This window comes from Dromaius novaehollandiae, chromosome 15 (assembly GCF_036370855.1).
Source record: "Dromaius novaehollandiae isolate bDroNov1 chromosome 15, bDroNov1.hap1, whole genome shotgun sequence".
NCBI lineage: Eukaryota > Metazoa > Chordata > Aves > Casuariiformes > Dromaiidae > Dromaius > Dromaius novaehollandiae.
In genome coordinates this window covers 11,912,304-11,937,525 of record NC_088112.1, presented here as the reverse complement: position 1 = coordinate 11,937,525, position 25,222 = coordinate 11,912,304, and the positions used below count along the sequence as shown (strand labels likewise).

General features: G+C 42.2%; 2 protein-coding genes across 2 annotated transcripts; one reads left to right on the top strand and one right to left on the bottom strand.

Annotated features, from left to right (window-relative positions):
• Nucleotides 1-1,948: 1,948 nt before the first annotated feature.
• On the bottom strand, nucleotides 1,949-12,614 carry MFAP3 (microfibril associated protein 3). The gene is made up of 3 exons (XM_026118569.2): nucleotides 12,553-12,614; nucleotides 7,485-7,946; nucleotides 1,949-6,081 (listed from the first exon to the last, which is right to left on the bottom strand). The coding sequence occupies exons 2-3, from the start codon at nucleotides 7,762-7,764 to the stop codon at nucleotides 5,336-5,338; spliced, it is 1,026 nt and encodes a 341-aa protein (XP_025974354.2). The 5' UTR covers nucleotides 7,765-7,946; nucleotides 12,553-12,614; the 3' UTR covers nucleotides 1,949-5,335.
• On the top strand, nucleotides 12,598-23,894 carry FAM114A2 (family with sequence similarity 114 member A2). The gene is made up of 15 exons (XM_064520901.1): nucleotides 12,598-12,725; nucleotides 13,259-13,554; nucleotides 14,102-14,313; nucleotides 14,533-14,632; nucleotides 14,989-15,084; nucleotides 15,379-15,491; nucleotides 16,478-16,612; nucleotides 16,779-16,937; nucleotides 17,559-17,682; nucleotides 18,664-18,743; nucleotides 19,549-19,674; nucleotides 19,895-20,034; nucleotides 20,808-20,880; nucleotides 21,465-21,518; nucleotides 22,268-23,894. Exons 2-15 carry the CDS (start codon nucleotides 13,548-13,550, stop codon nucleotides 22,367-22,369), a joined length of 1,521 nt encoding a protein of 506 aa, XP_064376971.1. The 5' UTR covers nucleotides 12,598-12,725; nucleotides 13,259-13,547; the 3' UTR covers nucleotides 22,370-23,894.
• The last annotated feature ends 1,328 nt before the right edge of the window (nucleotides 23,895-25,222 follow it).

Sequence of the window (25,222 nt, the reverse complement as noted above, 5' to 3'; positions counted from 1 at the left end):
ATCCTTTTATTCTTTCCAAAGGAAAATGATTCCATATTCTGGACACTGTGCAAACAATTAATTAGCCTAATGAAAAGTCTAATTGCTCAGTATTATTATGATCACTGGCAGCCAGGTGTGACCAAGGAATAGGCGCTGTCCTACCAGTGATAAAGCTCACCCTTCTGGCTTTTCAGGCTTTCTTGACTTAGGAATATCCAGCCAAAAAAATTTCTTTCGGAATGGTGATGTAATTCTCTCTTCCATACGCTAAGAAACTGGCAGTACTTGAAGACATCTAAATGAGCTGTCATATAATAAAAAAATGATACCCAGCTGGTGTGAAATGACCTGGCTGAACGCAAGTGAATAGAGCTGTAGCTTGCCCGAGTTGAATGGTACGGTGTTTTCTCCACTGTGTGTCACCTGCTGCAGACCTGACTCACAAGATGAGAGTGCTGCAACATAAGAATTATCTTTTGTAAATAACACACCTAAAATTAAAGTATGATCATCCTTAATGCAGCTCCCTCTTCAATGATCTGTTGCTATCCAAATACAAAAATGCTTTAAATTTATGCAGAGGAATTTCTTCACTGTGGTTAGGAACATGAAGATTCAGATTAAAGGAGTGTAAGAAACTGAATGAGCATCATTCCTGCATTCCCCGTAGCAGGGAGATAGAAAGCAGATGCTGACTGAACACTGACCTAGCCTGAGGAGTATGGGTGCAATCACTCTTCCTTTAAGCAGCTGATTCTCAAAGGAAAATCCCCCTGCCAGGGAAAAATGATTCAGCTTTAATTCTATTATCTTCCTCACACAGAGACTGGCAACTGAAGACTATTGTTTAAAAACAATGTGGGTGACATCTGCTCTCATTTACACCTGCACAGAGGGTTTCTCAGGAAGCCATGACAGCAAATTTTTGGGGGGAGATTAAAGTTTAAATTTTTTTAGGGGCACTTTTACCCTGTGCTCCAGGCTAGCACCCAAAGCTTCAGGACATGCCCATACAGAAACCAGTCCTTACAGCAGGCATACAGCAGTCCAACAGCAGGCATTTACATGGGAAATATGGCTTAATGGTAAACCAGTGCTGATAGGTAAGTTCCTAGCTTAGGGACTCTGGATCATCCTCTGGCAGAGTTTAGTACTCTGAATTGACAGCAAAAGGATCAGGAATCCAAGCCTGTGACCTAAGTGAGGGGGGATAGCCCCCTCTCTCCTACTCTTAGTATGCCAGCTGTACAGCACTCCAGGGGATTTTATTCCCTCCCTGTGTAATTTAATAAACTGCTGGCTAGCAAAGAGCAAGGGCAGGGTTAGACCTATGTTTCCTCCAGCCCCAGGGATGCGGAGTGAGAGCAGCCCGCAGGCTACCCCAGGAGCAGGAGTGGAAGTTTCTTTATGCCACCGCAGCAATTCACTGGAAAAGCAGCAACTCAGACTGAACCACTCAAAGGTTTTATATACTCCAAATTTGTGCTGTGTTAATTGGGGGTTGCCTTTCCAGAGATGAGATGTAAATATAACGTATTTTGAGGGGACTAAAAAAAAAAAAAGCAGATTACAATATAGAATAGTATGATCCTGTAAAAAAGGTAAGAACAGAAAATACAGACTGGTGGCTGAGGGTCGCTGCACTGCACAATCATCTTCTTGGCTGCAAAAGCGAAATGAAGAAGAATGCATAAGCCTTACTGAAACCATTTTGGGTTTGTAACCATTTGTGTCTGCAGCTGGTAAGAATTATTACAGATGCTGTGAGGACTTTGAGATATTAAAAATGGCAAACCCAAAGATGCCATAGCATGAGCTGTCTCTCAGACAACTCAGTGTCCCAGTAGCCTTTATCAGGGTGGCTAACAATGTTCTGCTTCTTTGAACACAGCTGCTATTTAACCTTTGATAGACTGCTACTCATCAACCCTTACTGATAAAAAAGAAAACCCTAACAAAACAAGGGTTTTGTTTTTAATTTATTCTGCAAATCTACCAACTCATTTTATGAAAGTATGAAATCCTATGTGGTTACATTAAACAGTTACAATACAATCTATACAATACAAACAACCACTACAAAGTTATTTTTAGATACTCTCTTGAATAACGAGTAGACTCTGCATTATTTAAAAAAAATGTTATAAAGAAGAGATAAAATAGCCTTGTGATTGTCAGACTCTAGTTTAAACCAAGAAAACCTCTGAATGACCTTCTTGTCCTACAAAAAGTTAGAGAGAAACAATGACATTTGCATAATTGTTCCATGTTAATTTTCAATTAGTTGCATTAAACAAATTTAAGTGCACACGTCTATTCAATACATCAAGAACAGTTCACAAATTGTTCAGAAATCAGTGTCAGGTTTCACTCTCTGGAAATTACATTTACCACATAACATCACCATCATCCTTGCTTTCAGATGCATAAAAATTCTGTAATATAGTTTGTAAAATACACCAGAGCTTCAAATCTGCTCTAATTGAATTCAGTGGGAGTAGGATCAGTTCCTACATTTAATAAGTACTACTGATTTACTGAAATCCTTACAAAACAGCCTCCTTCTCACGAATGAAATTAATTTAGCAAACAAAATAGTATATTAATTCAGTAAAATTTGTAGTTTTACTGTACAGCAGTTGACACAGCAACTGCATTTTTGAGGATCTTTATGCATGACCATTCTTTCCTCTCCAACAGAAGAAAACCGGACACATGAAGACACAGTGTAACTGTGCTCAGTTAGAACTCAGAGCTGTGTAAATAAAGTGTAAAAGTCAAAGAAGAGTTTGATTTACTCCAGAAACTGTTCTCCTGACACCCATCTGACACACCTCTAGTGTCATTTTGCTGCATGTAAGCTGCCATTTCTGATGAGACATCTGTCATTCTCTATTGCATAACTGCTTCTCAGGAAGCATTTAAAAGGAGCTTTGATTTTGTTGCTGCATCTCTAAATTGCATCTGTCATATGGGGGCAAAATGTCAAAGATGCTATCGCCGCATGTAATGCGACAGCTTCCCAGAAGCCAAGACAGCTGTTTAGAGGGGAAAAAGGCATACGCAGGTACAATCCCGACGGCCGGAGTGCAAAGAGATCACAACAGACCATAATCCCTTGCAGCCTTTATCTCTTTGAACTAGGACATTCAAAACGGTATAAACCCCCAAATCTCCACTCCTCCATGTGCAACAAACCTGTAGAGCTCACTGCAGCACACGAGTGAGGCCAGAGCATCTCAGCAGAGCTTCTAGGAGAACTAGGCATTTATCCACAAGAGTATCTTTTAACACTGAACATCAAAAAAAATTAAAAGAACCCCGAGGGGTAACACAGAATTACACAAACTTTTCACCTGGACATAAAGTGCCATCTAACTGTGGAGCCTAAAGGGAAGTTACGGTCGAGGGCGATAACTAGTGTAAGTGTCTACAGCAGGCTTTATTCCCAGGAAGCAGATAATGCTGGCTACGTCTTGGAAATGGTACCAAGCTGGTCAGAGCATTACTATGACCAAGGCTAGCATTTTTTTTCTCTTCTTGACAAACATGGCTCTTACCAGACATGCCAAAGTCTAGTAGACTGCATTTACTGGTGGCTGACTACAGAACCTTCCCCAGAAGGTATTTTAAAATGGTAATGGATGCTTCAGCTTCCTGTTCTCTGATATATGATATGATAAATATAATTTTTTCAGACCCTTCATTACAAGGATGCACTACCACAGAAGGCCCCACCCTGTTATTACCACTATGCCTCGTTTTCCATCTCCACTCATGTAAATGTAATGTCAAATCCTCTTAAGAAACTTGAGCAGCCTTCCAGAATCACTTGTTCAATTGACATTTTTGTAATAATAAGGAAAAGAAAAAAGAGTTGTGGGAAATTAAATGGTGCTCCTGTTGCCAAGTTGTTAAAATTATATGGCAATATGCTTCCAGTAGTTGTACAAAATTAATTTGTGGAGTGCTTACAAGCCTTACGTCTACTAAATCTCAACAGGATATAAAATGCTATTTAAGTGATGCAACTTATAAATGTCAAGGAGAAAAAAAATCAGCACCAAAGAGTGAACGAGGAGACTAGATTCTTTCCTGCACTCTGATTCCTCGAGGCTGGATCTCTGCAGCTGAGGAACGCGCGTGGGAGAATCCTTGGTTAAGAACGTATGGATGTGTGTCAGCACCCGCGCCTCTCCCTTCTGCTGCTCCTCTTCAGCGGATGGGAGAGGGTATGTTCGGAGAGCTACTCCGCTCCTGTAAACAAGGGCTGGCAAACAGCAGAACTGAGGGCTCAGCCAGCCCCTCCGCTAAGCACTCTCTCTTCCACTGCTTTCTGAAAGTACTAGCCAGAGCTAAGTGAATAAGTGTCATTACTTTTCCTCTCTTTTATTATTTTTTTCAGAAAGAACTGCCTGAGATTTCTAATCTGTAGATTAATTAGTTCATTTTTAAACCTTGCCACTACATGACCACTGTGTCATTCCTTTCTCACAACAATGTAAAATACGACACAATACTTTGGATTTTCAATAGTGCGTGAAATCAGCAGTCAAAAGAAAGACAGTATCAGCAATACTGACTAACTGTTCCATTCTGTAAGACAGAATCAGGGTAAGGCGCTTTGGCAATCAGCACCGAGTTTAAATGACAAACTTTGCAACAACAATTTGCTTTCCACACACTAGAGCATACAAAAGTTTTCTGCAGGTGTGTGGAAAACTGAGACCCCCTGGTTGATCTCTGAGCTGCTTTGAAACTACAATTCATTTAATTCAGCAGCAGATCCTGGTACTATTCTTTTTCTAAGCAAAGTATATTTTGATAGCAACACAGAAGCACACGACACAAAACAGATTTGTTCGAGCTCACCATGGTTCTGATGGGCTACACACATCAACAGGCGATTCAGAAACAGCACACAATTCATCAGGACAACATTAACTAAAAGGAATTCAGGTTTCACTTTGTGAAGGAAGAAAGAGTTCACAAAGGAAAAGCTTATTGCAAGCTGTTTTGCTCAGCTTGGCCACTTCTAATATAGTATGAGAAGCTACCAAGGAGTTGAGGACAAAGAATTCCTGTTTTATAAATATTTTTAGTATACTATGCTTACTTTAAAAAAAGCCACTGCACAATATTCCAAATGGCCTTTCCTTACAGACTTGAAATCATCACATCAACACTGAGAAAAACCGATGGAAAATACAGATTTCAGTAGTAGTTCTGGCACCTTGTATTTTGGAGAAGAAAATTCTTGTGCATATGGGACTGAGGCAGCTTTTTTGCAGATCTCTTTCTTGCAGTATCCTAGAGTCACCTGCACTTCTTTCACCACAGTGTATCACTGGACTCAGCAGCTGCCCTCCTCAGAAGGAGCAAACTGGCAACTGTCATGAGAGACTGTGTCAATGCTCTGTACTTCTGACTGCGGGTGAATGGACACCTGAACAGCTATCTCTTGGCCTTGTTCATTCATGGACCCATCATCTGAATCCCCGGCTGGTGAATCACTGCGCTTGATCTCCGGGTTGATGGGATATATCGCAGCTTGGGTACCACAGGCTTGGGTTTGTTTCACCTCCTCACCAACTTCATCGGGATCATCAACTCGCACCGCCTCAAAGATCTCTTCCATGAACGCCCTGCAGTTAAGGATCAGTGGTGGAAGGGGAATACTTCTGGCAAGCTCTTCAATGTATCGAGCAAACTCCATGGTCTTAAACTGAGTGACTTTGGCCAACTCTAGCGTTTTGGCAGATGTAATGATAGGAATACGCTTGGCTATCTCGAAAGCCTTCTGAAGCTTCTCAGCCCCTTCCGTCCTGAAGAACTCATTAATAGCCTTCTCTGTTTTGCGGAGGTGACTGCTCATCATGCACAGACGCGTGATGTTTAAAATGAGGGTGATGGCAAAGGCAACTAGGCATACAATCATGTAGTAGATGCTCATGTCTCCTGAGGTGAAGATAACCCTCAGGGTGACCGTGTAAAACAAGGTGTCATTACGATTAACAGCTGCACATGTGTATCGCCCCCGGTCAGCAAATTTGACCTTTGTGATATTGAGGGAATAATCAGCAATCCACCACCGTCCACCTAGAGATTCAAAAGAAATAAACTGAACTAACAAAACCAAAATAACTAGGTAAACATGATGCATGGTGTTTGTTCCATCATTAGCAGGCAGAACTTGGAAATAAGCAGTCCATTTCTAGCACAAAACAGAGAGTCCACCCAAGGATGGAATTTTCCTTTTCATGCTTATGGTACAGAAAAGTACAACTCAGATACCAATCCTACTGCTTTATGGTAAAGATTTCTGTGCACTTGCTACTCTGTTTACTATTCTTTCTATCATCTGTGCTTTCCTTGTGAGTTTCTTGTTTTGGACTGCTAGTTCCTTCTGACAGGGAATCTAATTCTTCACTACCATGTTTCACCCATTGTATAACAGTATGTTGGAAGACTCTCCTCTAATAAGTCTAATTTTCCATATGTTCTGATGCAGAAGTCAAGTGACCCATGAAAAGATCAGTCTGTAAATGGCTCAGCTGGCAAAAGAACCCAGGATTTTCTTGAGACATAGCTTTCTGCTGAGCATACAGTGCCAACAGACAAAACTCATGTAAAAAGAAATCAATAAAAAAAAGCTAGCTTTATGAAGTATTTCCTAGGTGTTTATAACTTGGGAGAAAAACTACTTTCATAGCTTGCACTTCTAACTACTCCACTTTGAACTAATTTCCAGATAGCATTTTATCTACACAATGGTTATTGAACACTCTTAAAGCAGTAAGATGGCCTCTGAGAAGATCCTACCAGTTAGCTCAATGACTTCATTAATACTGATATAGTAAAGGATACTCTACGGAACCTCTAAAAGACATTATTTCCTGAAAATTAAAAACTAGATGGACAGAACTGTAAGAGCCAATAGCTAAGAAAATATATTCTCCCTCTGTATAAAAGGGTTAAATAGCATGTATTCCATCCTTGGCCATTACAAATCAAGCTGGTTTCCATGGTGTCATTGGTGCATAAACCAGGAAATAAATGTAATTAAGTCACCTCATGCTTCTAAAAATTCTGTAATGAAATTAGAGCACTAACTGCCAGCTAGAAAAGGGCATGAGTTGTGGAGAACTGTGTTTGGAAAGATAAAATATTAACCAGAGCAATAATAAATAAAAACATCAGTTATTGTCTGGTGGGAAGCAGATTCAGTTCTTCCATATTGAATAATGTGATTTTTCTTGAACGAAACAGTTCTCTAGGGCACTGTAGCAGCAGGGATGGGTTAGTGACAGAGGAACTCAGGTACAATTCCTGCTCCACCAGATGCCACATGTCTGTGGGAAAAGAGCTTGGTCTGGCTCTCTCCCAATCTCCCAACTGTAAAAAAGGGAGGATAGAAGGAAAAATGCAATAAAGTCCCAGAGGCTTTCAGAAACTATATAAAAGGGGAATGCTGAGGTACATAAAATAGCAGAAAAGCTCACCTTCATCTTTTTGTTCAAGCAGGTGTCCTCTGGAGTTATACCAAAGAATATATTCATATTGACTGACGTTCACTTTACATTCGATTAAAACACTGGTCCCCTCCTTGGCTATGATATCACGGTGCGCTGGAGAGTTTATTAAAGCTTGAAATACCGGATGAAGTGATGTATTGAAGGACCCCAAAACAACTGTCCTGTTAGAAACTACATTTTCCACGGTAAATCCAATCGCAAGACCAACACTAATGGTCAAAATTAACAGACAGTAGCTGAGCTTCATGGAAGGTTAGAGAAAATTCTTTTTTCATTTAATTTGAAGAAACGAGGTCATATGATATTAAGCTGTCTGTATTACTCTGGGACAGGAGAGGGGACTCTTGATATGTTCAGTGATAGAAAACGTCTTGTATCCAAATGAACTTTCAAGATCATCAATATTAAGCATGGAAACTGGAAATCCAGCTGAAAAAAAAAAAGAATTAAGTTTATTAATGGTAGCAAGCTTACGGCACATTCAAATTTCATTTCCAGTAAACAGATTTCGATTAGCATAATGTAAACCGTCAGCCGAGAGGCTCCACATCAGAGCTTTGCTCAGAGCATAGTAATGAAACGAGGGTAAGAAGGCATTAGCACAACCTTCAGTACTCTAGATGTTCATCTTCCCATTCAAAATAAATAATCCCAGGAACAATAACCACCAAGGGAAAAAGGTTTAAAAAAAGAACAGACAGTTCACACTACTTGAAATGCATAACTACCTCTAGTCAGAAAGTGAATTTTGCATTTGTCAATGGAGTAAAAGTGTTTTCATAATACAGCAAGAAAAGCAAGAAAGAGGATATAATTTCTGCCTCCCTCCCTACCAATATCAAGTACTTTTAAGTCCTGGTTCTCCAGTGTTGGTCCTACATTTAGCATCTAGAAAAAACAAAGCACACATGCACCTAATTTTTAGCATTTATACATCTTTTTCCGATTTTAAGGCAAAATCTGTGTTAGATGTCTAAATAATATATAATGTGTTTATAGCTACTTATGTTAGGAAAATTCTATTCACAGTTATCTACAAGCACAAAGGGGAAGTCCCTTTCTGAATATCAGGACTTTGATGTCTAAATATCCTTTTTTGCAATCTCTCTTGCTGCTGCTGCATTATCTGTCTCCCCCCCTTTTTTTTTTTCTTTTAAACGGTAGGCTCCTATTGAAAATCTATTACTTTATGCTGCTACATCTCAGTGGTCATATCATCTTCACTACGCCAAAATCTGCCCCATATTTCACAGCACTTTGAAAAATTGTTTTAGGGACAGGATCCGGACTCTTAAAATTGATGTGTGCACAAGATATTTTATGTAAACAAGATATTTTAAGACATTAGGATAAAGCTCTTATTTTGATGTTCTTTACACACAAGGATTTTTCTGTTTTAAAATCCAGACTAAAACCGACTTGTAACAAGAATGCGATGACCGATAAGAGAAAACGTGTCATCAATTTTCCTGGAAGCCTGACTCAACAAAATTTCAAATCCAATATGCATTACGATTCCATCCATACTGCTCCAGAGCCATAAAAAACAACTTATAAAGTACAGAAGCCACAGTGTAAAACAGTTATTTTAAAGTATATCTTACTTCACCTCATCAACTATGTGACTTCAAATTTATCATCTTTTTCTTCTACCAATAACAAATGCTAGGAGTTGCATTTCATAAATATCACAATACAAAGGAACAATTTTTGCTAATGAAAAATTCAGACACTTCTTCCAGAATCACTAGTTAACACTGTCTAAAGCAGCGAGATATCTAATCACTCAACAAAAATAATTTACTATGAATAAAAATAGCTGATTTACACTAATTCTCTTTTTAGCAGAGGCAAATTAAGCCTACTGAGGAACAGGAAAATTTGCTGATAACACACTAACCAGACTACGAATTTCTTCAGTTAAAGATAATTTGTCCAAGGACAAACCAGATCCCAAATTTGACATCTGAAAAGAAATATACATCTGACCCGTTTTTGTCACAGCTACTGCCAAAATCAGTTTAACGAAGAAGGGAAAGAATATGGCTGTGTCCCATGTCCAACTTTCCTTCAAGCTTGACTAACCAACTCACCCATGGAAACCTGTAAGGAAAACTTGAAAACAGGCCCTGCACTTTTTCTTTGTAAACAACAATCCCTTCATCTGTTTTTTTTTTGTCCCTACTCTTTTTTTCTATCTTGCTTCTTGCCTTTTCATTTAAGACAAGCTCAGCACAGAGAAGAACTCAGTTGTACCACTCCATTGAATAAGCTGTTTTCCCTTAGCTAAATGGTTAAGAGTACTAAGCTTTCTTGTGTTCTTGTTCTCCACCAGTTATACTTTGGGGAAAGTGTTAATGAGTTCTGCTGCCTCTGGAGAGGAGCATCCCAGCCACATCAAGTGCCTAAGTCTGAAAAAAAACAATACTAAGTTTGCTGCTGATCAACAATTACTATTTTGCTTGCAGCACTGCTTCTAATTTTTTTTTGACTCCTTGTATTTTCAGAGCGAGATATAGACATTTTTATAATAAATTTAAGGCTGTTGACAACAGATCTGCTTTTGTTGATAACCTTTTGTGGTTCCTTAAAAACAGGCTGTGGATTGCTAGCGGTTTGTGGACTGCTGCTTGAAAACTCTGACATTTGGACTACTAGAGTTGTCATTCGAGCATCTATCATGGCTTGTGTTAGCAAGTGAGGAGCTGTGCTTCTCAAATCTTCAACATACGTCACTTAAAAACCCAGCTGTATTGAATTAAAAGTGCCATGCACTCCAGTTAGTTAATGTTTCTTTGCATGCAGTCAGGGCTTGATTTTACAGTGTTTAATGCAGTTATAATGTGATAGCTCTGAAGTGAAGACAAACAGTCATCCTCATTATTGACTCAAACACACAGAATAACTTCCAATCTTCCAAAACAATAATCTCCTAACTAACAATGTTTTAGATTTACTAGAGAATAATTCCAGTACCTCTTGTACTTTGTCTGTGTTATTTTTGTCACTTTAAATTATTAAATTTAAATTATTAGATTTCCAAGTGTTTGTGATACTCCTTCTAAAATGACATTAGAAATCTCAGTCAATTATTTAATGCAAGAAATACTGAGCAATGTTTTCCCTCACAACAATAAGATAATTATCTTCAGTAATTGCATATGCTCTCCACCATATTTGCACCAAGTGCATAATGTATAAAACACTGGTGGTGATGGGTCATTGCATTTTACTATTAAACTCTTCAAGGTCTGATTTATTGTAAATTTTTTGTCACATTTTGCTTTTGGAAAACCCATTATTGTTAAGCAGACAACGATCTCTCATTGCTGAATGCTGGAGAAGATAATGATCTGCAAAATACATATTATTCAACTATTACACTTATGCAAAACAGCTGCTGGAGCTGATAAAGGATTCAAGAAGGATAAAGCGTGAGCAGTGCCAACATTACAGATTTTTCAAGAAAGTATTAAATTCAAGCAAGATGAAATGTGCAGAATAGAAACTGGCTATTTTACAACTAAACCTGAAGTTGAGCTCAATATATTTAACCTTTATTAAACCATAAGTTGCAACAACAAATAGCGATGGAAAGATAAAAATGCACGATGCATATGCTTCTATGAGTCATCTTTGGCTCTTACCCTGAAAAACGTAAGTGTGTTTAACTTAAAGCACTCTAAGTAGTCTCACTGAGGTCAATGGAAGTACTGATAGTACTTAAAATCACACACGTTTATAAGCCATTGCAAAATTGGGGCCCAGAGGTTGCAAATTATATAGCCCTACATTCACTGGCTATAACACTATTTTGTACCTGCAGAAACAGAAGGCAATAAACCAAGACACATCTCACAAACCACAGACTGTTCTGACTAACTGCTACTTCTGACAAACAATGCGGAAATGTATTCTGGCATTTATAATGATTTCAAAACAAGCTAATCTGTGATAATGTGCATTAATTCTATCCAATCAATACTTTTTGCATGCAGCCTACTTGTAGTTTGGTTTCTTGCAGAAATGAGGCTGATCTGATCATCTTACAAGTCCTCATCTTTCAAATCTGGGAACAGATGTCAACAGCATTTAACAGAGTCCTGAAGACCTTAAGTCCTGGCAAGCTTGCAAAAGCAGGCGGCGTGGTCTTAAAGGCAGACATTACGAATGATCCCAGCACAGCACATGCTGCAGAGGGATTTCACCCTCTCTTGGGCACCAGAGACTGCTCCACAGAGGGAGCGGCTTTAGTCAGAGTTCAAATTATATAGCCCTACACGCGTTCGCTGGTTCTGACATCATTTTACACCTGGAGAAATGGAAAACAACAAACCCAGGGGCACTTCGCAAATGGTAATGCAAACATGCAGGTCACGGGGCCGCACCAGTGCGTTACTCTGCCTCGTTAGTCGAATGTGGTCTTTTGCTATATACACGGCCCTTCACCTGTCCGGCCCGCCTTGCAGGGATAACATACGGAGGGCGAGGGAACCAGCCGCACGTGAAAACGGCTGGTCTTCCTCAAGAGCTAGAAGTGATTATGTACAAAAACTCAGGAAGCAGCCACGGGAAACTGAACACTACTGCTGAGAGGCCCCAACCCTGCCTATGCTTAGGCACTCAGGGACAAAACCCGACTGAATTAGGGCTGCTGGAGGCAGTGAAAAGCGCAGATAAATGAACTGCCAACGCTGCGACGCAGGACACCCGGGCAACATGACGCCACGCAGCCGCGACGTCATGCCCCCCTCCCGGACGGTGCTTCCAGCCAAAACACCGAGCTAAGACACGGGTCCCCGGAGCCTCCCGGGGTGGGGGGGCGCGGAGGGGCTGTGCGCGGCTGCGCCATTCCCGCTCTACGTCACGTCACTGACGCCACCAAATCAAAGCTGGCGTCATCACAACGCAGTGACGTCGGAGCGCACCGCTCCCAGCCTGAGGAGCGATTCCCCCCCACCCCGCCGCCATCCGCCCGCTCCCCGCGGCCTCGCAACGACCCCGCCACAGCCGCGCTGCCCGCGCACCCACATACCGCCGCCACCGGCCGCCGCCACCCGGACGTGCTTCTCCGCGTGGCCCTTCCGGGCTGGCGCCGCGCTTCCGGGGTCAGCAAGCCGGGGCCGCTCTGCCCCGCGCCTCGATGGTGCGGTCCGCCTGGCGGGGTGTCGGCGGGGGGAGCGCGGCGCTGACGGGGCGGCGCGGCGGGTGAGCAGCGCCCCGTGGGGGGGGGAGGGCCCCCCGTGGGGCAGGGAGTCCCCTCGGGGGTTACGGGCCCAAGGAAGCCCTCTGTGGGGCAGGAAGTCCGGGGGGGGGAGGTTACGGGCCCAAAGGGACCCCGTGGGGCAGGGGTTCCCGGGGGGGTCCCGAGGGAGCCGGGGGCCGCCTGGGGGGGGGGGGTCGGGGCGCAGGGGGCCCCGAGGGGCCGGGATGTCCCCAGGCGGCGCCCCAGGTCGGGGCAGGGCCGTGGGGTCCCCAGGCGGCCTGGCTCGCTCAGGGCCTGGGCTGCCCGCTTGCTCCGGGATGGTGCCCCCGGCCCCCCAGGTTCCCCCCTCCCCCATCCTCTCGGACCCCCCGATCCCCTTAGGTCTCCCCCCCGCCCCCATCCTGCCCCTGGCTCCCCGCTGACCCCTGCAAGGGGCCACAGAGAATCGGAGTGGGGGGTCCCTGGCCACTCACACAGAGCTGCCCTTGCAGCAGGGGCTGCTTTTATCGTCCCTAAACATGTGATTGTCCTGCAGGTGACAGGAGCTGCCCCGATTGCATCAGCAGCCGCCCTCCCCACCGGGCTGGACGGCTAGCCGGGCTGCCGCAGCGACACCGGACTGCGGGCCAGCGTCCGCGGTGTGCGGCGCGTGCCGTCGCCCTGCCTGCCTCCGGCTTCTGCGCTTCTCCTTCTTGGCGTGGAGTTGGTGAAAACTCCCACCGAGGAGCCAGCAGGAGGGACAAAAGTCTCCCCCGTGAGCGGCCGCGCGCAGGCCTCGGCCTGGCAGCCGTGTTTGTGTGCACCCCGTCGGCTCCAGATGCGCGATGTCAGGTACGGTTGCTGTGGCAACCTGAGCGTGCTTCAAATTCCAGATGGTTTGAATGCCCTGAAGAAGCTCATCCCTAAATATAGAAGCAAACCAGTCGCTGCCTCCGTACCTGCCCAGCTTTCTAATAGCTATCCCTGTTGGCATCAGACATCCTTCAAAGCAGCCACTCCAAGCAGTTTATTTTTGCTCTTTTTTTTTGTGACGCAAACCATGGGTTAAATTACCTGAAGCCCTTTTGTACCTTCAGTTTGCTTTTCAGTCTGTTTCTTTCCTGTGTGGAGGGTGTGCTGGTTAGATAAAGCCATGTATTCCTGTGGGACTTTAGACCTCCAAGTATGACACTTCTAGTTAGACATAACTCATTGTACAAACTGACTTAAACATATGACCTGTTTATGCAGGAATAGGGAATATGAGTCGCAAGAAGAAGGGATTTCTGTCTTATTTATGTTTAATTATTCAGAATGCAAATATGATGCTTTTGAACTAATGTCAGTGAGTACAAGGGAGTGATTATTTTATCTGCTTTGCCTTCTTTGAATGTTGTAGTCATGTCTGAAAAAGACAGCAGTGAAAATCTGAAAGAGGAAGCCTCTCATGAAGATGAAAATGAACAGAAGCCTGAGGAACTTGGCTCCACTGAGAGCAGTGAACAGGGAGAGCAAGAGCATGAACCTGTGCCTATGACTCGGAAAAGACCTGAACCTAAACCCCCAAGTCAGCCTGCTGCCACAGAGAAAGCTCCAGCTGAAACACTCAAGGTACATTTCTGTGCTAGCTCTGAACCATACGACTTCAAGTTTCACGGTTTTATGCACAGAAGAATTCTGACTGTAAGCCTCGCTCCTCTTCTGAAAATTCACATTACTGTTTGGGGGGGGAAGCTTCAGAAAAATTACATGTCACAGACTGCCTATGTTCCCCTCCTCTCCTCACCATACATACACGGATCTCTGTTTTCTGCTTTTTCTTAATTAAAGGTCTCAGATTCTCTTGCTGCATCTCAGACAGGGTGGGGATACTGGGGAAGCTGGGGAAAATCACTTCTTTCCACTGCATCTGCTACTGTTGCTACCGTAGGTAAGGCTCTTTCTGGTACTTGATAAACATTTTAGCCATGCTTCAGGTCTCCAGCTAGTGCTTTTGAGCTTGTTTCAAGACAATGGGATTTCCGCTATAGAAGCAAGTGTTGGAAAATGTCAAGAGACGTGCCCAAGTAATGGGGAAAACCAGTACTAAAGAGTAAAATGAGACTAAGGAGATATGTACAACCAAAATTAATTTTAAGATTTTAAGATGCTTGTATAACTTTCAGATGACGTTTAAAAACTCTTGCAACTTGATGTAAAAGCTGAGATGATACCCGAATTCATTACACTGGTCAGTAAGCAAGCTGGACAGCAGTAAGATGAAAGTAATATTACTGTCTTCTCTAGGTCAAGGCATTTCAAATGTCATAGAAAAAGCAGAAACATCCCTTGGGATCCCCAGTCCTAGTGAAATCTCTTCAGAGACTAGAGATGCTACAGAAGGTCAGTTTTTATTATGTAAGAACAATACTGAAATGTTTCTCATAACGTATCAGCCCCCAAATAGCACCGTCTTACTCTGCTTCTTGCATATTGAGGTAGATACCTCTTTATGTGCTGATACGATATTTCATTGCTTACTTCTGCTAGCCCTGAAAAGTCTTACAGGTAGGAGAGTAATCCCAAATCTCGTGCTACCCCTGGCAGACATGTGATGTTTGTTAATTTTCTCCACTCTGCAGCTGAGAGGATCTTTCTTGGGGAGTGAGGAGCTTAATTTTCTTCCTTCTAATGCAGGAAGCGAGAATCCTGGTGATAGCAGCACAGATGCAGTTGATGATGGCACTTCCTTTCCTATCGCTGGGGCTCTTGGAGTTTTATCAACCATCTCTACTGCTGTCCAAAGCACAGTGAGTGAGCTGGAAAGGGAAGAGCAACAGGGTTAAGAGAGCTTTGGTGTTTTTTGCTTTGTTTGAAGCCTCATAACAGGAAACCTTTAATTCTGGCTTTTGTGGGATGAATGGTGAGAGGGTATCTGAGCCTTCAGGCACTCTTTATCCTGTGTCTTGCTTCTAACTGGCACCTTATGTGTAAGTTGTCTTGAATTTTGATAATTTTGAACTAAACAACAAAGAAGGCCAACAGAAGAGTGTGATGTCGTGTGTATTTTCATGCGTGTCACCTCTGTACTCTCTTATCTCTGACCTTTTTCCTTTAGTATTAGGCCAAATGCAGGGTCAGACTAATTCCTGGAATCATTCTGCTGACTTCCACAGGGCTGTCTAGAGATAACATCCATTCTCCTCTTCAAAAACTTCTGCGAAACTAGTCCAAATTGCTTGGAAATCAGCTTGCTTCTGTGACCATGGGAAATGCACTTCAAAGAACCCATTACCCATAGAAACTGCACTTTTGTGATCTGCTGTCTTGTCAGTTTGCCCGTGAATCTGAAAGAGATGAAGATGGAAAGCTTGCTTCTGTTTCTAGGGCTTGAACAAGAGTTTAGCAGCCAAAGTCCACAGGTCTAGTGTTTTCTCATTGAAGGGATAAGGACTAAGTAGTTGAATGTCAGAATTGTGTGTAAACTTAGGATGACTCATACTGCCATGCTGAGAACCAGCTTTTTCACAAAATAAAATGTATTTCCTATCAAATTGCTGCAGCTGCCTGAGTGCTACATTAAACTGTTGGATGACTGTGTATAGTAGCTCTTTTCATGTTCTTCTGCTCTCTTTGTAGTGATTAGGGTTGATTTGGGGGTGATGAGGTCTGATTTGGCTTCTGTGTGAGTCTCTGGCCTATAGCATTGCCAATACAAATCCCCCAATTTAATTTCTTCAGCTGTATAGTCTTCTGTGACTTATATGCACTATCTGTATCCAAATCTACTTCCTAGGGAAAAAGCGTTATTAGTGGAGGTCTAGATGCCTTGGAATTCATTGGGAAAAAGACAATGGATGTAATAGCTGAAGGAGACCCAGGTTTCAAAAAAACAAAGGGCCTAATGAACAGGACCTCTACACTCTCTCAGGTATGGCAGTTCTGTATCAGCTCTTCACTGGTATCTATTACTACTTCTTTCTTCTCTTGTGATCCTGTTATTAATCAAGCATTTCTTATTGTTGTGCCAAAAGCCTTGTCCTCCCTTATTCTGTATCTTCAGGCACTGACCTAAGTCCTCTGCTTTTCTTTTTCAGGTCTTACGAGAGGCAAAGGAGAAAGAAGAGCAGCAGACAGCTACTGAGGTTACCATGGCTACCGAGAAGAAAGCCCATTATGGGTTACTGTTTGATGAGTTTCAGGGTCTTTCGCATCTGGAGGCCTTAGAGATGCTTTCCAGAGAGAGTGAATCAAAGGTAATGGCCTTGAGCAATTTTCTCTCTATTTTGAGTTCTGCTGAGCAGGAATAAAAGAGAAATGTATGTACATACATGCAAAATCAAATACTGAGAAGTCAGGACTTGCTACAAAATGATTGATTACACAACTTTGACCCCTGCATTATGATCTGGTCTTTACCTTGGCAGCATTATGTCCTGTCTTCAGCACATATTGTTATTTTTCTTAACCAATCAGCCTTACTTCCTGCATTTCTTCAACAACTTGTCCCAAGTTACCCTCTCCTCATACCCACTTATATGCTGCCTTGAACGAGGGAAGAGGAGAGCATTGCAGGTACAACAGAAACTATCTCTTCTGGGGCAGAGAGGAGGGCAGATCAGCACACAATCTCAGAAATAATTCCATTTTTCATAAAAGAAATTATTTGAATAACTGCTTAAGAATCCATTTTTACCTAAAGAAACTTTGCAAGTATGTCTTCCCCCCTTCTTCCTTGCCATGGAAAAATGCCCCTTTTTAACTAGTGTGAGTCTTGATATTTTCACATGTGATGTAAACCAGTCCTGCACCTTCAATCTTGTTTCTCTTTCGCGTTAGATTTATGATTCTCTCTTTGGCCGTTCTGCCCTGACTAGGTAAAATTGGTTCTAAATGCCCTCTCTGGGGAAGAGTTGGACACATTGAAGGAGGAAATGGAGCAGCTCAGAGAAGCATTTTCATTAGCTGAATTCTCTGAAGAAGAAGAGGAAGAAAAGAGGGGTAAGAGTTCAGGCTCTGACTGAAATCCTCAATGCGGAACCAACCAGCCCTGAGATCACTAGCAATGGGCATGATGCCATGGTTAAATTATTCTTTAGCTGTATGCTTAATCCCAAAGCCATCTGTGGCCAGGAGCATGACAGGTAGCAATGGCCTTCATCTCTGGAAAGCTGCAGTGCATTAATTCTGTAGCAGGAACCTCTCCTTGCCAGAGCAGGATTAGAATTGCTTAGTCCCTGGGTGATTCATATGACAGACCTTAAGCCAAGAGGCAAATGCAAAGATTTGCTGAGCTTCTCTGACCATAAGGGAAAGCCTGTGAATAGAGTTGTCCCAGCTACAGGAGAGGGAGAGTGATCTTATTTTGTTAAATAAGCATTAGCCACACAGACCAAAAGGCTCAGAGGTGCCTCCATGTGCAAGAGCCATCTGATTCTTGAGGATTATGCAGATTGGAATGTAAATCTCTTGCACTGCTTTTACCTAAATGGCTCATCAGGGAGGTCTCACACACCTGCACTTGCTACCATTTAACATTTAATGTATCTTTTATATTTGCGCATGATGGATCTCACAGCCTTCCCCCCACTGTTAACATCTGCCCTGTCATATATAACAGGAGAACCATTGGCTTTATGTGATGTTTCAGACTCTCCAAGGTTATGTGCAAGTTAGTGCATTATAAAATACAGGGTTTGTTTGGGCTATAGACTACCTGTAAAAAGTAGAATTACCTTAGCTAAAACAGGATTGAGAAAGCAAAGGCTAATCTTCTGGCACTAGTGTCTCCACCTTTTCTGAATTTGCCTTTATAAATTGCATTAAAAAGACCAGATTTGATGTATCCTTGCCTCAGTGAATGATTCAAAGTAGCATATGAAATAGTTGATAGACTTGTGCATTGCTAGTTGTGCATTAAAGTGCTGCTTATTTCCTGTAGCTGTCCATTGTATGGATTCTTTAAACTTTCCTTTCCATTAGGAGATGAGGAGTTCACGAAGGAAGTAACAGAGCTGTTTTCAGAATTGCATGTCTCCACAAAACCAGACAAGCTGATCATGGTGAGTTATTTCCCATCTTCTAAAAGGTGGAGAGCTTCCTTGTGGAAGCTTCTCAGTCCTGCTTTGCTTGTGAAAGTGTAAAGGGCATGAAGATGAGCCATGTCTTGGGGACTAGTACCCAAAGGCATGGGCCCTTTCCTTTGGCCATACAGGGGCAAATTCATGTTCTGTAAAGTATCTGGCTCTGAATCAGTAGGCACCAGTGTGTCTCTGCCTTGTCACAGGGCAGTAATGTCGAGTGACAAAGACAGCTAGGAGCAGTAAGCCTTCAGCCACCACAGTGAAATCATCTTGCCGTCACTAATTGAAGCCCTGGTCTTGTTTCAAGGCAGCTGATTCTTCACCGAATCACAGAACAGTTGAGGTTGGAAGGGAGCTTTAGAGATCATCTAGTCCAACCCCTTTGCTCAGGCAGGGTCACCTAGAGCAGGTTGCCCAGGATCCTGTGTTCAGAAGTTGGTATGCAGAAGCATTCCCTTCTTGTCTTTTTTCCCACTACCCTTCAGATCCACCAAGTGGCAGCAGCATTCCACAGACACATTTTTAAAGTGCTGCAGCTAGTCATGGCCTTGCTGGTAAACCCCAGTATGTGGTGCTACAGGAATGATTGCATTCAAGTGCATGAGAGCATCAGCCAACCCTCCACAAAGTTCTGGAGGCACTAGGATCATTTGTGCTGGTTCTTCTCTCCAGAACAGGAGTAGTAGTAATCTCCTTCCTCCAGGCAGATTTAGTACTCCATGCTTTGTGGTGAGCAGGAGGGCTTCATTCCAGGCACTGAATACTATGGCACATCCTCATACAGGTGAGAACATCTGCTCGTGAATGGATAGCACAATTCAATATTGATCTTTCTAAAGAAGAAGAAGAGAGTGAAGAAAACCGAGCAGAATCCAGAGATGGTGACCATGATGCTAAAAAATCAGTAGAGGTAAGTGAGCAATGGAAGAAGAGGATATGTAAGAGCAGATTGTTTATCCAACTGCTAAGTTATAGTTGTGATCTCAAGAGCTTACAGTTTTCCATTTCTGAATATAGATTTTGAGCTCTGAAAGAGCAGTGTGGTGGTAGTATATTGTGCAATTTATTTGTTTTAAATAGTAAAAGCTGCTAGATTTTGTACGGCATGGGGGATCTTTTAACTCTTGCAGGATATTCATGCGTTTGCCATTAGAAGTCTGGCTGAACTGACAGCATACTCCATTGAAATGTTTCACAAAACTGCAGCTTTGTTCCTACATGGTCAGAAGAAAGAGGTGACAGCCACAGACCGAGCCAAGTCCCTTTCACAGTAAGTTCATCTCTTAACTAATACATAGCATATAATTGGACTTATGCAGGACTCTTGAAATTCTCAGGACTCTTGAATTCTGCATGTATGTTTGAAATTGCTATGTGTGGCATCACTGTTTTCCAGCTATCCATTTTTCTTTCCAACATGAAGACATTTCATCATGAGAAAGCAGAAACTGAGTTGAAAACTCTCATCTATCCAAGAGGAATATTTTTTTCTTAAGCTTGTGCTAGTTAGTCAGATATACAATATTTAAAATATTAGAAAACAGTTGTATACAAGTGATACTTAATTACCTCTTTACTAATCATTTAGCATATGAGGTATGTAATACTGTGAAATTATTGGACTAGGTAGTGGACTAATATTATCAGTAATGCATGACACAAGGAGGTTTTTCTCTATGTCAGGAGATACTTCGCAAGTATATGAAATAGCTAATACTTTCTAATTCAGAAAATGACACTTATAATAAAGCAAGTCAGTACTGTTCCTTCTTGAATGGATATTTGCATCCTCTGAACAGTGTTTCATATCTTCAGCTTCAATTATTATTATGTTTTATTTTTTTTGCCACCTCTCCCTTCTGTAATTTATTTTGGGAACTTCGAGATCTTCATACACTCTTTGTATGTTATACATCAGTTTTGGCTTGATTTTAGCTTTATATGCATGGAAACAAAAGGATCATATTTTAGAGGAACACCGAAAGAAAGTGGCTCTCTGTAGAAGGTGTTTTACTACATAGTTTTTCCACTCTTCTTCCACAGAATGACGATTGTGCTGTGTAAGGAACTATCAACTTTCTCTAAAGAGTTTACTACGTGCTTAACGACTGCAGGGGTAAGAGTTGCATCGTAGTTCTTAGGGATGAGATGTTAGCTGATCACAGCCTTGGGATTTTCTCCACAAAGTGTTTTTTGTGCTTGCTTATTTATACATGCAGATTTTTGCTCTGTGAACTGATCTTCTAGGTCAGTGTTCCCCAAACTGTGGCAGCTGAATGTGTCTGGAGTTGAATGCGTCCGGTTGCATTCAGTCTGGCTCAGAAATGGGGGGGGGGGGGGGGGGGAGGGGGTGCTGGCAGTGCTTGTGAGACAAACGAAAATAAGATTTGTGTTCCTGGTAGATTTTTTCAAAACACTCAGGTGTTACTGAAGATAATCACTATCTCTAAATCCTCCAACTGTCCGCAGTTCATTTGAAGATGCAATATGTGTATTCATATAGGTCCCGCTTTGGGCTTATGTGGGTTACTTTGTGCTTATTTGCATGCTACAGGGCAGATCCTCTGCAGCTTGTGACTTGGCTTTTCTGGCATCAAGGGAGCAACGGTGATTTTAAACTTGCTGAGGATTTAGCTTTATCTTGCTTGAAGAAATGTCATCAAATTTTCAATCGGGATAATGTATGTCTGATCTCTGCAGGTCAAAGAGAAAGCAGATGTGCTTAATCCCTTAATCACTGGAGTGTTTTTGGAGGTCAGTTATGCTAAAGTTAAAACTTTAAGCTAATACTTAGAAAATAGATATGCTACTTCTTCCCCTTCGGTATCCTTATGCATACCAAGTTCTCTAACCCAGATCTAAGGTTTAGCTTACCTATCTGATAACCTACCACTTCTAGTAAATGCCTAAGAATAGATTTGCACAAGACATGAGTTGTTTAGTGAAGAGTGAGCTGTATTGTGGTTATAGCTGACAGTTATAGGTCAGAAGATAGATTAGCTGTTTGGCAGTCTGGATTTCCAGCATTTTAGTAGGAGTTTAGATGCCTGAAGTCAAGCCTTAAGCAAGGTCATAAATTACTGTGTAGAAGTCCCAATACCTCCCAGCTGTTCTCTTGCCTCTCAGTGCTTATAAACATCTGAGGTGTGGTGGGAAAGGCATGTTTCCTGTGGATATTGTCTTCCTTCCTGCCCACAGCATGTCTGTGCTTCCCTTTGAAATAAATGGTTTTCATCTGTTATCCAAAATAGTATCCTACATTTGGACTGCAATGGATCTCGTATAGCAGCTTTATATCAGCTGCTTTTTTGTCTAGTGGGATAAAGCCCCTCAAAAAATTTTACTAGAAAATTCATTACTAGAGTGAAGCCTGAAAGACACAACAAGCAAGGCTTCTGTTTCTTATGTACATTAATCAATGTTGTCTGAAATGAATATATGATTAGTAAAGCTGATTTGGTAGCATAATTATTCATGTATGTGTTTTGATTTTGTTTTCATAGGCTTCAAACAGTGCTTCGTATATCCAGGATGCCTTCCAGCTCTTGCTGCCTGTACTGCAGATCTCTCTTATTGAGGCTAGAACGGAATTATTGCAGCAATAAATAATCCTTCTAATTAAGAACTTTTTGACCTTCCCACTTCATAGTTTCCATGCTGGAGAATGGTATAATGGCTGATATTAAAGGGAAAAGTTAACTCTGATCACTGCTACTACAAGAATGGTGATTAAATGCAGACTAGCAATGACAGCTCTGCAGCTCATTGAGAGATGAGATTAGCGTAGTCCAGACTGGTGGACAATGTGAAAGACTTAAAGTGCAGACTGCTTCCCTGTTTTCATGGACTGCCTGTATCTTTTCACTGAAATCCCTCTGCTGTATGTGTTAATAAGCTCTTTGGAGAAGCTCTCTGGACTGTGAAGACAATGCTGGAGAAAAGAGTAGCAGCTGGCTGGTTAAAGACTTACCTAAAATGATGGTGTGATTTTTAAGTTAGACATAATTAGGTTCCTAATAGCTCTGTGTTGATGTTGAAATGAATAGTGAATGGGAGATGCAAAAAAAGTAAATACTTATGATTATGAACCTTGCAATTCCTAGGTTCGAGAGACTAGAACGGAGAGGATTCCTTATGCTTTATCAAAGCATTGTTGCTGAAGAGAAGCTCCAGCTACTTGAAGGTGTCTGTTAATGACTCACGGATGTGGGATGGGGACTTTCAGCAAGGTCCTGTTTCTCCTCCTCTTGCAGAATGTTTGTTTCAGCAAGAGCTGGGAAAATGCTGGTCTAAGAATGTGGTTGCTTTGCTTTATAGCAATAAATAAGAAGTGGTTAAAAGGGGTTGATTCCTGTTTGGACAATTTAATGAGATAATTTAGCATGAGGGTTCCCTTCTTTTAATGCAACTTGACCTCTCAGTGACAGACTGTGTTCACAAACTCAGGTACCGCTTTTCTTCCATTTCTGTGTAAAAACACTATAATGCAATTCTCCTTCTTCTTGGAAGAGGTATTGCAGTGAGGGGGGGAAGCAATTTGACTCTGTTAGTGGGAGTCCTAATTTGTCTCAAGCTGCTCTGCATATGGTGTCTTTTTCTTTGTGCTGTGAAAAGTTCCCCGCTTTGTTCCTTTTCACAATTTTTATCTTTGAGCTTCCCCATTGGGACAGAACAGCCTCTGTTGGAATCGCAAGAGCAGAAATGTACAGCTTAAAAGGGACTTGAAGAAGTCCAGAATAGCTAACCATAGGTGGCTGACTATCACACCTGCCTCTGTGTTTGCTCATTGGTAACAATGATGCTCAAATCCCATTTTTAAAAGCCACTGGGTTTTAGTAGGTCCTGCAGACTTCTGCTATACTGAAGACTTAATGCTCCTCTGCTCTATTTGTGCAGTAGGGAAGTGTTTTTGTTATTGGAATACCTTTTGGCTAAAGCTTTTCTAATATGGAAAAACCTTTGCTTTAGTCCTGGTTAGGTTGAACAGATCTCTGAGAGAGCCTTTTTTTGTTGTTTTTAAAGCAAACTCAGCTTGAAAGTGTGACTGGGGGAAAAATCTGCACTACAATGAACTATATTTTCTGTCTTGTTTATGTTGATAACATTATTAAATTTCTTTTGACAACTCTTGGTTAAGAGCAATCAGGATATTTCTGGGGAGAAGGGGAAAAGAAGGAAAGAGTGTCTCTTTGTTGTTTGTGGTGTGAGTTTGTGGAATTTTATTGTTGGTTTTTGGTGGGTTTTTTTGCTTCCTGCCCCTAGCTGTGGCTTTTAAGGTAGGGCTTAGTGCTGCTCTGGGGTAGGTACAGCCAGGGCCTCTGTCACGGCAGGGTAATGTCTCACAGAAAAGAGGACTCTAAACCCAGGCTGGGAGGCGAGAGGTGAATGACAGCTGTTGCTGAGCTCTGAATTCCTGCATCAGTGCAAAATGTCAACTTTTCTGCTTCTGCTGCAAGCTGAAAAATATAGAAAAGTCTGAAGAGGGGAAATAAAGATAACGTTTTTTTATGAAGTAGCGGCTGCTTTTTCAGAGGTAGTGTCTACTCAGGCTAACCTGTTGTCCTTAAGGGTAGAGTAGTCTAATAATGAAGGGGAGAAAATCATTTCCTTTAAGGATGCAGGTGGTATTTCTGTTAGTCATATGCTCAGCTGGATTTTGTTATAGCAGCAAATAACCAAACGTGCACCAGCTTCCTTTGTGCCAATACAAGGACTGCAGTAGATTACTAACAAAAACAGTTACACAGTTGCTGAAGTCTTCCTACCCAAAGGATTCATCAGAATTTACCATCCAACTGACTGGAGGCCTTATTGTTCAGCCCTGCCTTGTGCATGGACCTAATGAGAGCTGGCAGTAATTTGAGCATTTCTGGTACTGTCTGGGGAGGTGAGAGGTGGCTGAGAATAGATAAGAGTTCGCTAAGATGCTGCCAGTGGCTGGGAGGGGATAAAAGCCTGCTGCAATTATTTTCTTTGGAGAGAATGTTACTTGCAGCTGTAAAAGCTGCTTCCTGGCAGCTGCTGTGGATATGTGTAAAAACAAAAAAAGGCTGGGACCTCCCCATTGCAGTCAGGGACTTGCTCCCTGCACTTGCCCAACCAGATTTCAAGGAACTCTTTTTTTATTATTATTAAAACACACATGAGGAGCAGCAGCAAAACCTTTGGCGCAGACTGGATGAGCAGTTGTCCGGCTCGTTCGGAAGAGGCAGCAGCCACATAGCCAGGGAGGCTGGTGGTGCTGAGTGAGGGGGCAGCTGTACCAGTTGCCCCCAGTAAGACCAAAATGGCAGGAAAGGGGAAAACTTGTGGCAGAAGGCAGCAGGAAAGCTGGTATTTCACAGGTGTGTGCACTGGCAAATAAGCAGTGGTCTACAGCAGTGTGATTTAAACAGAAAGGTTGGTCGTCTGGAGCCAGAGGCTCCTTGGCACAAAAATTGATCTATGGTGGGAGGGTG

Coding starts and splice junctions, on each gene's coding strand:
- MFAP3 (XM_026118569.2), bottom strand. CDS start 7,764: ATGAAGCTCAGCTACTGTCTGTTAATTTTGACCATTAGTGTTGGTCTT. Junction 6,082..7,484: donor GCTTGAACAAAAAGATGAAG/GTGAGCTTTTCT, acceptor TTGAATCTCTAG/GTGGACGGTGGTGGATTGCT.
- FAM114A2 (XM_064520901.1), top strand. Junction 15,492..16,477: donor CTACTGCTGTCCAAAGCACA/GTGAGTGAGCTG, acceptor TCTACTTCCTAG/GGAAAAAGCGTTATTAGTGG. Junction 21,519..22,267: donor TCACTGGAGTGTTTTTGGAG/GTCAGTTATGCT, acceptor TTGTTTTCATAG/GCTTCAAACAGTGCTTCGTA.